The sequence below is a fragment of the Arvicola amphibius genome, chromosome 3 (assembly GCF_903992535.2).
Source record: "Arvicola amphibius chromosome 3, mArvAmp1.2, whole genome shotgun sequence".
Lineage (NCBI taxonomy): Eukaryota > Metazoa > Chordata > Mammalia > Rodentia > Cricetidae > Arvicola > Arvicola amphibius.
In genome coordinates, this window is record NC_052049.1 from 27012927 (window position 1) to 27025767 (window position 12841).

The 12841-nt window shown below is 40.5% G+C and overlaps 1 protein-coding gene across 5 annotated transcripts in view; it reads right to left on the minus strand.

Annotated features, from left to right (window-relative positions):
* Window positions 1–12841, minus strand: part of Dab2 (DAB adaptor protein 2) — a 55279-nt gene that overhangs the window by 8867 nt on the left and 33571 nt on the right. For 3 of the 5 annotated variants that reach the window (XM_038322601.1, XM_038322599.1, XM_038322600.1), the window contains exons 5-11: window positions 11278–11409; window positions 10674–10754; window positions 10272–10298; window positions 9961–10014; window positions 9518–9580; window positions 3822–4475; window positions 2713–2866 (exon numbers count right to left, since the gene is read on the minus strand). In XM_038322601.1, the coding sequence (XP_038178529.1) occupies window positions 2713–2866; window positions 3822–4475; window positions 9518–9580; window positions 9961–10014; window positions 10272–10298; window positions 10674–10754; window positions 11278–11409 (1165 nt within the window). The remainder of the gene's footprint in view (window positions 1–2712; window positions 2867–3821; window positions 4476–9517; window positions 9581–9960; window positions 10015–10271; window positions 10299–10673; window positions 10755–11277; window positions 11410–12841) is intronic. The other 2 variants (XM_038322602.1, XM_038322603.1) reach the window with 2 other exon arrangements.

Below are 12841 nucleotides of genomic sequence, written 5' to 3' on the forward strand. Positions count from 1 at the left end.
ACACAGCAGAAAAAATAACAACATCTTGAATTTTGCAGGCAAATGGATGGAGCTAGAAAACATCATTTTGAGTGAGGTAACCCAGACACAGAAAGACAATTATTACATATACTCCCAGATAAGTGGTTTTTAAATATAAGGCAAAGAAATCAGCCCACAAATCACAATTTCAGAGAACTTAGACAACAATGAGAACCCTGAGAGAGGCATACATAGATCTAATCTAAATGGGAAGTAGAAAAAGGCAAGATCTTCTGAGTAAACTGGGAGCATGGGGACCATAGGAGAAGGTTAAAAGGGAGGGGTAGAGGTGAGCAGAGAAAAATGTAGAGCTCAATAAAAATCAAGAAAAAAAAAGAAAAGAAACACTTAACTCACAGAGTTGTTGTGAAAGTTAAATTAATGTTTGTGCAGATGCATTGCAAGACTTTGATCTGTAAGGTCTTAGAGTAATATAATTTATGTGTAGGTAAAAGTTTTTAATTTTGATTATGTTTGAATTACTTCTCAAGATTAATAAAAGCACAGCTGTTTGTCGTTTTAAAAAAGAGGGTTTAGTTTAAACAAAGTAATTGACAATGTTTCAAAACACATTAATGTTGTGAATGGAAGGGTCATCTACTTATCATTTCAACCATTGCAAAGTAAGTGCAAAAATAAAGATATAAAAGGAAGCCCCCATTTACCATTCTTCATCCTGAACTACTTGTCTTTCCTTGCAAAACTCTGAACTTTAGTCATATATAGTATCAATGGGAGTGCCATTTGTAAAAAAGAAAAAAAATTTTATTTGCCAGGAAGTAAGGGCTTGGTAAGTCTGCTTTTGTACCAGCCTTCATTCCCATCTCCCAGACTCCGCCCATTATGTTTCTAAAACATTTATGGCCCAGCTGGAGAAAGTAGGGGCAAGTACTGAGGAAAAAGAGAGTGCAGGCATAAAGCATTAATTTTATTACCTTCTGAATCTAGATCAAAACACAGGGTTCAATCAAAGCCAAGGGCTCAGCTTCCTGTAGTGCCTTCTCCCAGCCCCCCAGATCTCGAGAGGAGGCAGTCCCCCAGCTGGGTCCAGCGGAAGCCAGACCTACAACCTTCCAGGCTTTGGCTGAGGATCTCTGCCAATGGACAGGGGCTACACTGTGGGGCTCAGTTTGAGTTCCATGTCCAAACTTGGAAGAATCATCAGTATTCTGCCGTTGTAGACCCCAAGGCCTCAACAGGGGCATATCGCCAAAAGGCTTCACTTCATCTGAATAAATTAACAGTTATAGGGTCCAGCTGTATCTTCAGGCTGACTTGTTAAATATTGGCTGCTAGAATTCTTCAAGGCATTGATAGGAAACTCCAGAGCTCTGGGATGTGATCTAGTCACAGACCCTGAATGCAAGTTCTCTGCCTTTCTATGAAGGAAAAGGCACCAGCTGCTTCGCTGTGGGTACAGGGAAAAGAGCAATGCCAGAAAAAACAGCTTCCAAAGGGCACAGCGTATTTTGAGTCTCTCTGGGTGCTCTAACATCAAGCAGAAGCCTGGAACTCACTGACTTCCCACCTTCACCTGGATTTCAACCACTCGGCATTGGTAACAGCTGCCTTTTCGGCCCTGCTCCAGACATGTTTAGATAGACTTATTGTGGGAGACAGAAATTCTCCTCTTTGCAGGAAAACAGCAAAGGAGAGAAGACAGGAGTTAAAGAAGGGAAAGGGATCTTGGTGACTGATTCTGTAGAGGGTAGGGAAAGCCATGATCTCCGTTCAGATCTCACCGAAGGGCCAGAGAGTCCTCCTTGATCCTTGGTCCCCCACCTCCCAAGGCAGATTCTCTTTGAGTTCGCACAGGTGCCAAGAAGCAAGCAAACAAAGGGAACCCCCAGCAGGTTGGCACAGACTATTGTTGGGGGTTCAGAAACTGAGCTATGAAGCCTAAAAAGAACCAGAGGCTGTGGAGGAAGAGTAGCAGGACCAGCCCTCAGTCAATGTACTGGCTTCTACCATCATCCTGCCCAAAAGCTCAGGGGAGCCAAAAAGTCAGAAATAGATTTTAACCCCCCAGCATATCCCACTGTCTAAGAAAACTCCATCTACGCTCTTTCTAGCTTTACTTTTCTCCTAGATCTACTTAGATGCTCTTCTAGAAAAATTACTCATTATGAATTGCTAAGGGGCAAGTCTTAAAAAACAGATCAGAATCCGTGCCCCTTCCCTGCCTCCTTAGGCCTAGGGACAGAGCTGAGCCCAGACTTTGACTTTATGATTTAGCCTTGCTTCCCGCTTAACCAACACCTGCGCCGGAGCACATAAGAGGTTCTGAGCCTCGAGAGGAGACAGACTTCCACCTATCACGGCAAATGGTATGGAAAGCATGCACACCCCTGCTTCTGCTGTGCAGACAGCACACAAGGCTCCCTCAGTTCATCTCCTTTTTACCATTGAAGCCAGTCTGACTTCAGAATCCCTTACAACTGTTTTCCAAAAGCCACTGCCAGCTGTTCAGGGACATGCAATACTGAAAATGGACTTCTTGTTTTGTGGCAGCGCAGGGAGCTGAATTCCAGTTACCAGGCAGGAATGTCACTGGCGTGTGGTCTGTGCAGGGAGCGTTGCTGGAGGCCTCCCCTCTGATGCCACCAAGCACAGGCAGTGCCTTCCTCCTGTGCAACATCACTATGGGTGACAGCAGCAGAGTCACATCTGATTCCAACCCTGAGAACATACCTAGACCTGCAAGGGGCCCCATCGGGGCAGGAGCACTTGTTTTGAAGAGATCCAAAGGGTTGGTCTGAGGGGCTGCAGGTGGTCCTGTGGGTGACGTCTGGCCTGGAGGTTCTGAGGCGAAGATGTCTGAGGCGAGCAAGTCATTTGCTGAAGACTGACAAGGAGGGGGAAGAAGGGAGAAGAGTTACTCAGGCCAGAGGCAGACACATCTGTCTCCTATTCTTTACCCCAAAGCTAACCTCCTCATGAAGGAAAATCTTTTATTACTGGCAAATGATTACGTCTACTAGCAAATAAAGAACAAAGGTGAAGGTGTGTGGGGGTGGGGATAAGACGGCTGCAGTGAGCAGATTAATGGATAAGACCACCTGGACTTGCAAAATAAAATCTATTTTATCCTTTCATGTCAGTCTGGTCTCCTTGTTGGCGAAAATTTGAAGCTGGGAAAGGAAGGGCAGCGTAAGTATCCTGAATAATTTTCCATTAGATCTAAATCAGTTTCCATAGAGACGCGACTACCTTCAGCATTAGGGAAGTCTGCACCTTCCTATGAGAGCTTTGAGGAATCACCTACAGACACGGTCCTTAGAGTTGCTTTTGCGCGGAGCTGGTAATAGTGATTGTGTGAGCATCTAAGTCAATGGGTTATTAAATCAACATTTACATTTCAAAGAGGAGACAGACTGAAGACTTGTATATACCACCACCGTGGCGATGGGTGTGCCGGGTGTGTTAGTGTGGGGGCAGGACCAAGGGAATCACAAGACCTCTCCCCCTCCCGTCCCAGGATGTGACAATCAAACTTACCAGAGGCACAGAAGCATAGCAGCATTAACAATGGAAAACAAAAAACAACTCGTGTTTAGTTTAGTATTAAGTGACAAGACATGCAAACGGAAAGCAGATGTGACAAACACTGCCAGGAAGCAGAGGAAGAATGTTGACTAGAGAGGGGCATATTCCTGGAGGGTCGGTGTGTCTCATCCCACCTTCTACTTCGCAGCCACACAGGGAAACTAAAAGAGCAGCGGGGAAGAGAGCTTGCGTCACGCCACCCTTTGGTACCGAGCATGCACTCTGCTAATGGGGATGGGGAAAAGACAATTCACCTTAGCAGTCCTTCTGCCTCTTCCGGGTTTGGTACTTTGTGGAGGTGGGATAATGGCTATGGAGTCATGCGCGGAGGACTGGACAGAGCTTTCCAAGTCCTGCTTTACGCCATTCGGTACTGAGAGTCCTTTGGGAGGGCTTCCCACAAAAGGGTTCGGGGAAGGTTTGATATGGAAGCCGTTCTGGTCTCTGTCAGATACCCCATTTGGAGTTCTCACTGCTTGCTGGGTTTGCGAACTTGGATAGGGCCACGGGCCTGCCTGAGCTTCCTGTTTGCCAGTCCGGTTAGAGATCTGGTCAAATTGCTGACCAAAGTAATCGGTATCACCGTTCAGGGGCCCTTTACTCAGCGGAGTAGACAAGCTACTCAGGTTTGCTTTCTTCTGATCTGGAGATGTGAGAGAATCAAACGAAGAGGGTGCCGATTGGTCTGGCTGTGCAAAAGGATCATCACGGAAAGGATCAGGATTAGGGGTGGGAAAGAAGTTGAGATTGGCAGAAAAGGCATTTTCAGGCAAGAAGGATGCCTGAGGCTTTGGTCGAGGGAGAGAACAGGAGGTGACGCCATTGGTTAAGAATGGATTTTCTCTTAAAGAGTTCTGATTGGTGTCGAGTTCAGAGTTTAGATCCACTAACAGGATATCTTTGCTTTCCTAGCACATTTGGGGGAAAAAAAGAGAGAGAGAGAGAGACAGTGTTAGTCCATGTTATAACTTCAAATGAGAAAACTACATCAAAATGACAAGGATTACCGGGGTTCCTATTAGAATTTGGGACTATTACCATCTCCCATGAACCCCAGAGTGTTTACTCGCTGGGAATTAGTTCCTCACTCGGCTTGTGAGCTGTAAGTTCCCCTGGGGTCTGCCCTTCCTTCAGTGAAATCTTGTTAAATTCATCCTCTCCTTAGTCCATACATTCAGATGGGCTAGGTTCATTATCTGCATTGGTTTAACTGACGTCTTTGAATTAATTGGGACTCAACTCTAAATGTTTATCTGAATATACTGTTTGAACCTATGAACTGATTTCAAATACCTAGTCCAGCTTGCTATCTGTGAAACACGCAGTTCATAGTTCTTTTCCAGAAGTCTCTAACATTCTCTCTCTAAAAGTGCAAATTCTTGGTTAATATTCATATGTGTACTGTGTGTTTGTGTGTGTGTGTGTGTGTGTGTGTGTGTGCACGCACGCACACGCGCGTATGGTGTTGGGAATTAAACCACTAAGTTATAGTCCATAGCTCCAGATTTCATGGTTATGGCTGTGCCAAAACTTAAAGTCAGTTGAGGGAGAAAAACGAGATACTCCATTTTTATCTTGGTCTGTGAGTCTGACTCTTTGAAAGAACTAACATTGTACTATTGGTAATGGTCATGTTGGACCTCTCAACTTTGTCATCCTCATCCCTTCTTGGACACAACTTTTGTGTGTGTTCTTCTGTATGTGACACTCAAAATACTGTGCACATCTAATCAATTACACACTAACCTCATGTCGATGGACATATTTTCAATATATTGCCCCTATTTCCTGTATTGTGGGAGTGATCTCGCCTATTTAGCATTAAAGTCAGTTAGCTAATAACTAAGAGAGTTTAATGAGGGTTTAGGATGCAATCAACAAATCATGCAAAACACATAATTCTGCTAATTCCCCCTTTTCTCTATTCCATTAGAAAAATATAGATGTTAATTATCCAGTTTCTTCATTTGTTTTATGAAAATTGTTAGCATCAAAGCTACCAATTTGATCAATTTGACATGTTTTTATTCTAATTCATAAGTAATTGCGATTTAAAACACTGGGAAAGACTTTTGTCTGATTTTGATCCATTAAATACTTAACTATGTCAGTCATAGACTATAAACAACAAACATTGCCCAGCTGGAAGGAAGCTAAAGTAGACATCTAGTGGTAACCTGGGTGGAGTACCATTTTCATCACTGGGAGAAGAGCAATTCAAAAGAAATCTGAACTTCTTCAACTATTAAGGATTAAAAACATTCAAAAGTCTCTGTCTTTTCAAGAAAATAAAAGTCCTGTTTTTCTTTTGTGACCATAGAAGAGACCACAAAATCAGGTTCAAGCTGTTTTTTTTTTTTTTTTATTTCTTTACTGGAAAATAAGAAATCAGGTTTTGCTTTTTTGTTTGTTTTTGTTTTTGTTTTTTTTAAAGCCTAGTTGTCTTTTTATACCTAGAAGAATTCATCACAAGAAAGAGCTTAAATTGAAAAGCTTTTAATCAAACAAATGAATTGGAAGGCTTCTTAATGAGTGGATCTTTAAGCAATCAAAAGGTGGGATAAGATGCATTCTGGAAGCTTGATTTCAGTATTTATTTGTTTTTCTAAGAGCCACCTCTAGGTTAGCATGGCTGGGTGTTCGCAGCTGGTACAGCTCTCCTTTCCAGACACTTCAGAACAAGGTCTTAGGACACCAAACAGGAGCCACAGTGTTAGACTTCTGAAGAGTCACCCTACGAGCAAAATGTATAAGGCTCTCCTCAGGTCAGGGCTGTTGTCGATCCAAGCGTAAGAGTCTAACTAAAAGACTAGACTGGATGGAGGGAAGGCTCGTCTATTCCCACAGTCAGAGCTTCTGGAGTGCTTTGTAGACTGTCAGCACTCACTGGGCTACCCTGAGCACCTTCAGACAGGCACGGAAGTGACTCAAGCCGCTTCAGCAAGGGGGTGCAGAGATGACAACACTGGAACACAGATCTACAGCTCTTCTCAGGGTAGCTAGCCTCCCAGAGATGGTTACTAGCTGAGGCCTCAACCCCGTTGTTGGCTTCCTGACACTCTGTACGTGCATTAAAACCAGTATCTTTAGAGCCACTTTCGGAATGCTACATGACAGAACCCCACTTGATTTACCCTAGCTACTGTCTATTGCTCTATACCCTTCAGTGACCAGCTCTACTTCAGATTTTTCTTTATACTTTTCTTATTAATATTTCTATTTCAGTTTAACCTGTGTTTACCCCATGCCAATTCTAGGGGGTATAAATGTGTATACATACACATATTATTTAAACTTTGTACCAAAATCTAATCCTCTTATGTCAGGTTTAACCTCTATGATGGTGGATCATTTTCTGTAGTCAAATTTTCTGTAGACCGCTTTCAAGTGGTCAGGTTTTTAAAGCTAAAAGATCATCCTTCCTACTCTTCCTCCTTTGCTTTTTTCCTGTCTCTGTGTCTCTGTACTGTCTTCCCTCTCCTTCTCCCCCCTTTCTCTTTATTTCTAAAGTACCATGAAACATAATGTTCCAGTAATTTTGCAAAAAAAATTTAAGTTCTAAGAGATGTCAACATATTATTTGAAGTGCATAAAAGTTTTGTTCATCAGTTTGGGAGGAGCCATAGCCACTAGGGATAACTGAGAGAGTCTAATTTAGATATTTTTTTCTATACTTTACATTTTCCAGAGCAGTTGTAGTAAGAGTTGAAAAACTCTGAAGCATGCTAGTTTTATAAGTCAGAGAAACATCTATTTTGTGACCTCTGCATATGGATTCAATGCAACAGAATATGTTGCCAATATCTAGCCGACATATAATTAGCCCTGTTAACCATTTTTTATAAAAAAAACTTACCAGATAGTATCTACTTTAATTAAATTTATCATTTTAACTTATTTTTTTAAACTAAAACTTGAATTTCTGCAAATAAAACATTTTTAGTTTGTGAGAACTCTAGTATAAGAATAAGGATCTTCCATGCTGTTTTTCATTTGGTACGACGGAATGCTTCAGAAGTCCACAAAGGTCAATTAAACAGTAAGTGCCTTCTTGCTTCTTCTGCAATTCCATTTGTGTCTCAGGAGCTTTCCACTCTCTTGGAGGGCCCATTTCAGTGTGTCATTTTGAAAGATGATTGTACAGATATCGATTTCTTTTATCTACTAATAAAGAATTACCAAGAATGTTGAGAGATCCAAAAGAGCCCAGAACTAGGATGGTCCTTCCAGCATTAGCTAACCTAAGATGTCAAAAATCTTGCCCTGAAAACACTAAGAAGGATTATAAAAAAAACGAAAGTTCCATGGACAAGCAAGAGGGGAAAGACTCACTCTGAAAGACTACCCAGGAGTTCTAGCTCCTCTATTGTAGGCTCTGCAAGGACTTTCTGATGCTGCGCAGTGTGATTCTCACTCATGGGCACAGAGAAGAGTGTACACAGTCTATCCTTCAGTGGACTTGTGGGTTTATGCAGTGAGGGTGGGCTTCTCTGTAGTACTCTGGGAAGTGCGAATCCTTCCCAGTTTCTCTCTGATTCACTTCAGTTCCAGAGATCTTCTGCACATCATAAAAACTTACTTGATAATTTCCTGATTTAAAAAGAGTTTTATGCAAACATTTCCTCCATTATTCTACATGCAATAATTTACTGTTTGCCTAGGTATTGCCTTCTTATCCTTGGTGTTCAAGTTATTAACTCCCTTCCTTAGAAACATTATGGGGTGGGGCAACGGGAGCTGGGGAAATGGCTCAGAGGTTAAGAGGTCCTGACTTCAGTTCCCAGCAACCACATGGCGGCTCACAACCATCTATAACAAGATCTGGTGCCCTCTTCTGTCTTGCAGGGATACACACAGGCAGAACACTGAATACATAATAAATAAATAAAAAGAAACATTATCGGAGCCTGCGTGTTTGGTGAGCATCCTCTAATTAGCATCATTCCCTTGGCTTTGTCACTAGGCTCAATACTGTCCCTGCTGGACAGAACGGTTGATGGTAACACTAACGTGTGTCTTTCTTGCCACTATGCTTTGCCAATAGCCGGTGCTCAGGAAACTATGAAATAGATAACAAACGTTATTCAAAATGACATGACTACTTCTGTGTGAGGCCTGTTTTATAGAAGATCTGAAGAATATGACCTTTAATCTGAGCATAAATGAGGGTTTTTTTTTGCTGGACCAATATTTTCCTATTAATAAAGGAAAATATTGCTATATTCTCACATGACTGACACAGATTCATTAATATTGAGAAAACTTGCCCTATGGTAATGCTCTATAAAAACTCGCAATTTTCTAAATGAAGAGACTTTTGTTAATCATAAAATGAACCTTGTTTAACTTCTTTTATTTCTTTGTTTATTGTTTTTCAAGACAAGGTTTCTCTGTACAGCCCTGACTGTCCTGGAACTTGCTTTGTAGACCAGACAGACTGGCCTCAGCTTCACAGAGATCTGCCTGACTTTGCCTCCTGAGTGTTGGGATTAAAGGTGTGAGCCACCATGCCTAGCTCCTTGTTTAACTCTTATTTCATGTCAAACTCATGCTGCTAAATTGCAAAAAGAGAAAAGAAAAAAGATAAAGAAACTTAAACAATTTAGGATTTATCATTTAACACATATACTTCTTTCAAGTAGACTTATGCCAAGAATTATAATTCAGTCTTTCCTTATGATCCCAAATTATTACCAAGAAGAAGCACAATGGTTGGGCAGTAGCACAGATTTAACCTCTATGTTATATTTAATATATCTGAATTAGTAGTGGTAGCTTCTTACGGTGACTTAAGAATCAAATGATCTTTCTAGTAGCCACTTCTATTTCATGAGGAAAAGTCAAGACATTCCAAGTTGCCATGAAATGCTCAATCTTTCTGGTTAATTGTAAATTTGGGATTATAGATGTTATTTCAATTACATTGCAAATTTAAAAGCAAAACACTTACTGTTGGACTATTTAGGTCAGGAGGTGTAGACATGTCCCCAAACAAATCCATCTGGTCAACACCCTTAAAAAAGTATTTGGATTAGATTCAGATGTGTCTACTAAAAACAATGACTTTGTCTATCATTGTAATTGTTTGTGTCCTAAACTACAGGGAATAGTTGTCACAACTGGATTGCGATCGATTTCACACAGATTTGATATTAAGCTACATATGTCTCCAAGTGCATCACTCTGGCCAGCACCTTAAAGAAGAACTATATTAGAGTCTGCTGATCTGCTCAAAAGACTATGTGGTAGACTAACGTAGATATTACTTGAATGCATAGGAAAATACTTGTCCTAATTGAATTTTACTATGGATTCAATATAGGTCCAGTATTAGCAACATCTGCAGGAGGTAGAAACCCATGTTCAAAGGATCACAAAACATCCCAAACATACCAGCTTCAGTTTGTTAGCTTGATCATCAAGGGTCATTAGGGCCTCACTCCCATTCTGAAAATAACAGGCAAATATTAAAGGATTTGAACTGATGAAGTAGCCCCATAAAGTTAATCTTCATCCCTGACTATTCCACGAAGCTGTTATAGCTTGCTCTCTAATAACTTTAGCTAATGATCTTCCATGAAAAGAGTGCTCCACTAGCTCACTAGTGATCTAGCATCAAGTCAGGAGGGGCAAATGCTCTTGCATGGAGCCAACATGGCTTCCACACATCACACACATCACAAGAAGTAAAGAGGCAGCTTTACCTCTTCCGCTTTGCTGGCTTCTTCAACCTAAAAAGAAAGACACAGATTCACTGAGCTTAGGATTTGGGATGAGAGTTAATAAAGGAGCAAATACTGCCAGATTCATAGTTAAAGGAAAAAAACTTTATATATTTTGCTATATGTTCCCCTTCTCACTTCACATAGATACTAGATTTCCAGATTTAAGCTAGGTTGCTCTGTCAAGTCCTTTAACTAATGTGAATGTTACAGGAACCCAGAGACTGAGATCAGATGTTCCTAAACATGAAATCCCACAATTGCCTTGCTAAGAACGACAGATAGTCCTATACTTGGAAGGAAAGAAGTCCAACTCTTCAGACAGGGCTTATGACTACGACACTAAATAGACCCTGAGTATAGAATAGACCCAACAGAACTTACCTTTTTCTTTTCTTCTTCCTTTTTCTTTACATTGTAGATAACTTGAAAAAGGTCTTTAAGATCGACGACTAAAGGTTCAGCCTGAAGCAACAGAAAGGGTTAACAGCGTTTTGTTCTCATCTTTACTCTTTGTCCACGCTCAGTTACAATTAATACTTTCTATTTCCTATTGAGATTCCTTACAATTCTACCCTGGATTGTAGAGGATCACCACACTCAGATAACTAAAGGATACAGGGTTAATAAATGTTTCACCAGTGTTAAGAGCATACTTATCACAACAGATTTTTTCTCTCAAGACAAAAAAAGAGGAACCATGACATTTTTGGAGTTTCATCAAGGTTTCTGGGAATAATTCAATATTGTTCTAAATTTATTAGTAGCGTTATTAGAAATTCCATCTTCACAATTCCTTTGCCACACTCCTGAGTATTAGTGACATTTTAAATAAATTCTTTAGGCATAAGTCATTGTCTGAGTGGTGACTGACCTAAAGAACCAGTGACTTAATGAATTGTTTTGAGTAATTCTTCTTGTTAAGAAACAAGCTCTCGTATTCTCAACAGAGGGCTAGTCCTCATGTGTACTAAGTCTTAGAGTTTACCTGTTGGCCAGTTTTTATGGCAAAAAATTGATGCTGGCCTTCTCCTCCACACACATAACCAAATGCTCTGTTGTCTGTCACATCACGAGCAATGAAAGAAATCTTATTTACTGGATGTTCATGCTCTATTACCTAGAAAGGAAATATAAAAGAACAGCAGTGAGTGACGTAGACTTGTTGGCTATCACAGCTGCCTAGCAGAAGCTATAAGAAGGCATATACCAAGAGGTTAAACCCTTTGAAGGACGACCTTTTAGTCTTTGATTCAAGGCTAGATCTGATTTATTCCTGCTAGAAAGGACTCCAAAAGGAAGAGTTAATAGAAAACAAAAGTAGAAGATCATTCTTTCTAAAAATATAAGCGCTTGACTCTCATTCTATCCAAAAGACATAGTACCATTCACAAGGAAAGACTGAGAGGAATTCAAGAATTTCTAAAGTGAAGGAGGAATATGTAATCATTATTACCCCCAAGTGAATCTGGGCGTGGTGTGGACTTTATAGTCCCTGGGAGATTGAAACAGGTCATTAGTTTTCCCTATGAGTTCAAGACCAGCCCAGGCAATACAACAAGATAGTATTTCAAAACCATCTGACCAACTGAACAACCAAGTGAGCACATACCAAAATCAGAGCTATTACCACAATAAACAGCAAGACAAAAAACTGAAGTCAAACAAAACTCAAGTAGGTCCAACTTCCTAACTAAATGACAAACTTAAATGAGCAGCCAAAGCTGGAGAATTGTCCAGAGGGCTCCTGTATTTTATTAAAACGATTGAACCCAGTAAACCCTCGAGCTATGAAATGCAGCCAATAAGCATTTCACCCTGTCCTGGAGGGACTTTGTTAGGAGAAGTAAATGTGACAGAGACTCTAGTTTATTTTCTGATTTTCCCCATCTCTCTTGATCCTTTCTAGCCTTCATACGAGTTCAGTTCTTGAAAGAAATATGTAGGTAGCAAAATATGTCTTGAATTTTATTTCCAAATGTCTAAGATCACTGAAAAGATAAGTCAACAGATACTCTTGGACTGCTGAGTTTGATTGGACAGTGGGTCTTTAGTCTATAAGACATTTTTTTTGCCAAATGAAGCTTTTATGAAACAAATTAAAATGTTATATGGTTTCTTAAATGTTATGAATCTATATTTATCATTTAAAATAAATATTAAAATTAATGTGCCAAAGGATCATATTTGGAAAAGAAAGAAATAATGTTTATGAGAGAAACTGGCAACTATTGGCCGAGGGACTTGAGATAAAAAGTTACTAAGGGCAGAAGGATAATGATAAAAGACAATGATACCTGAGGAACTAAGGACCAGAGAGCTGAGTGGGCATATACCATGGGGCCCACACCCTAAGTCTGGCAGGCAGATTTTGCGTGTTAGGTAACAGGTACCTCTTGGAAGGGATGAATAGACATCTTGTCATGTTGGCTTGATAGGAATAGCAGAGTTACAAATGTAAACGCTTTATAGAATAAAGGGGAAAGTGCCACAGGAGACCTGTAATACTATAGCTTTGGGGTACTGATCAGAATAAACTAAACAAGGAATAA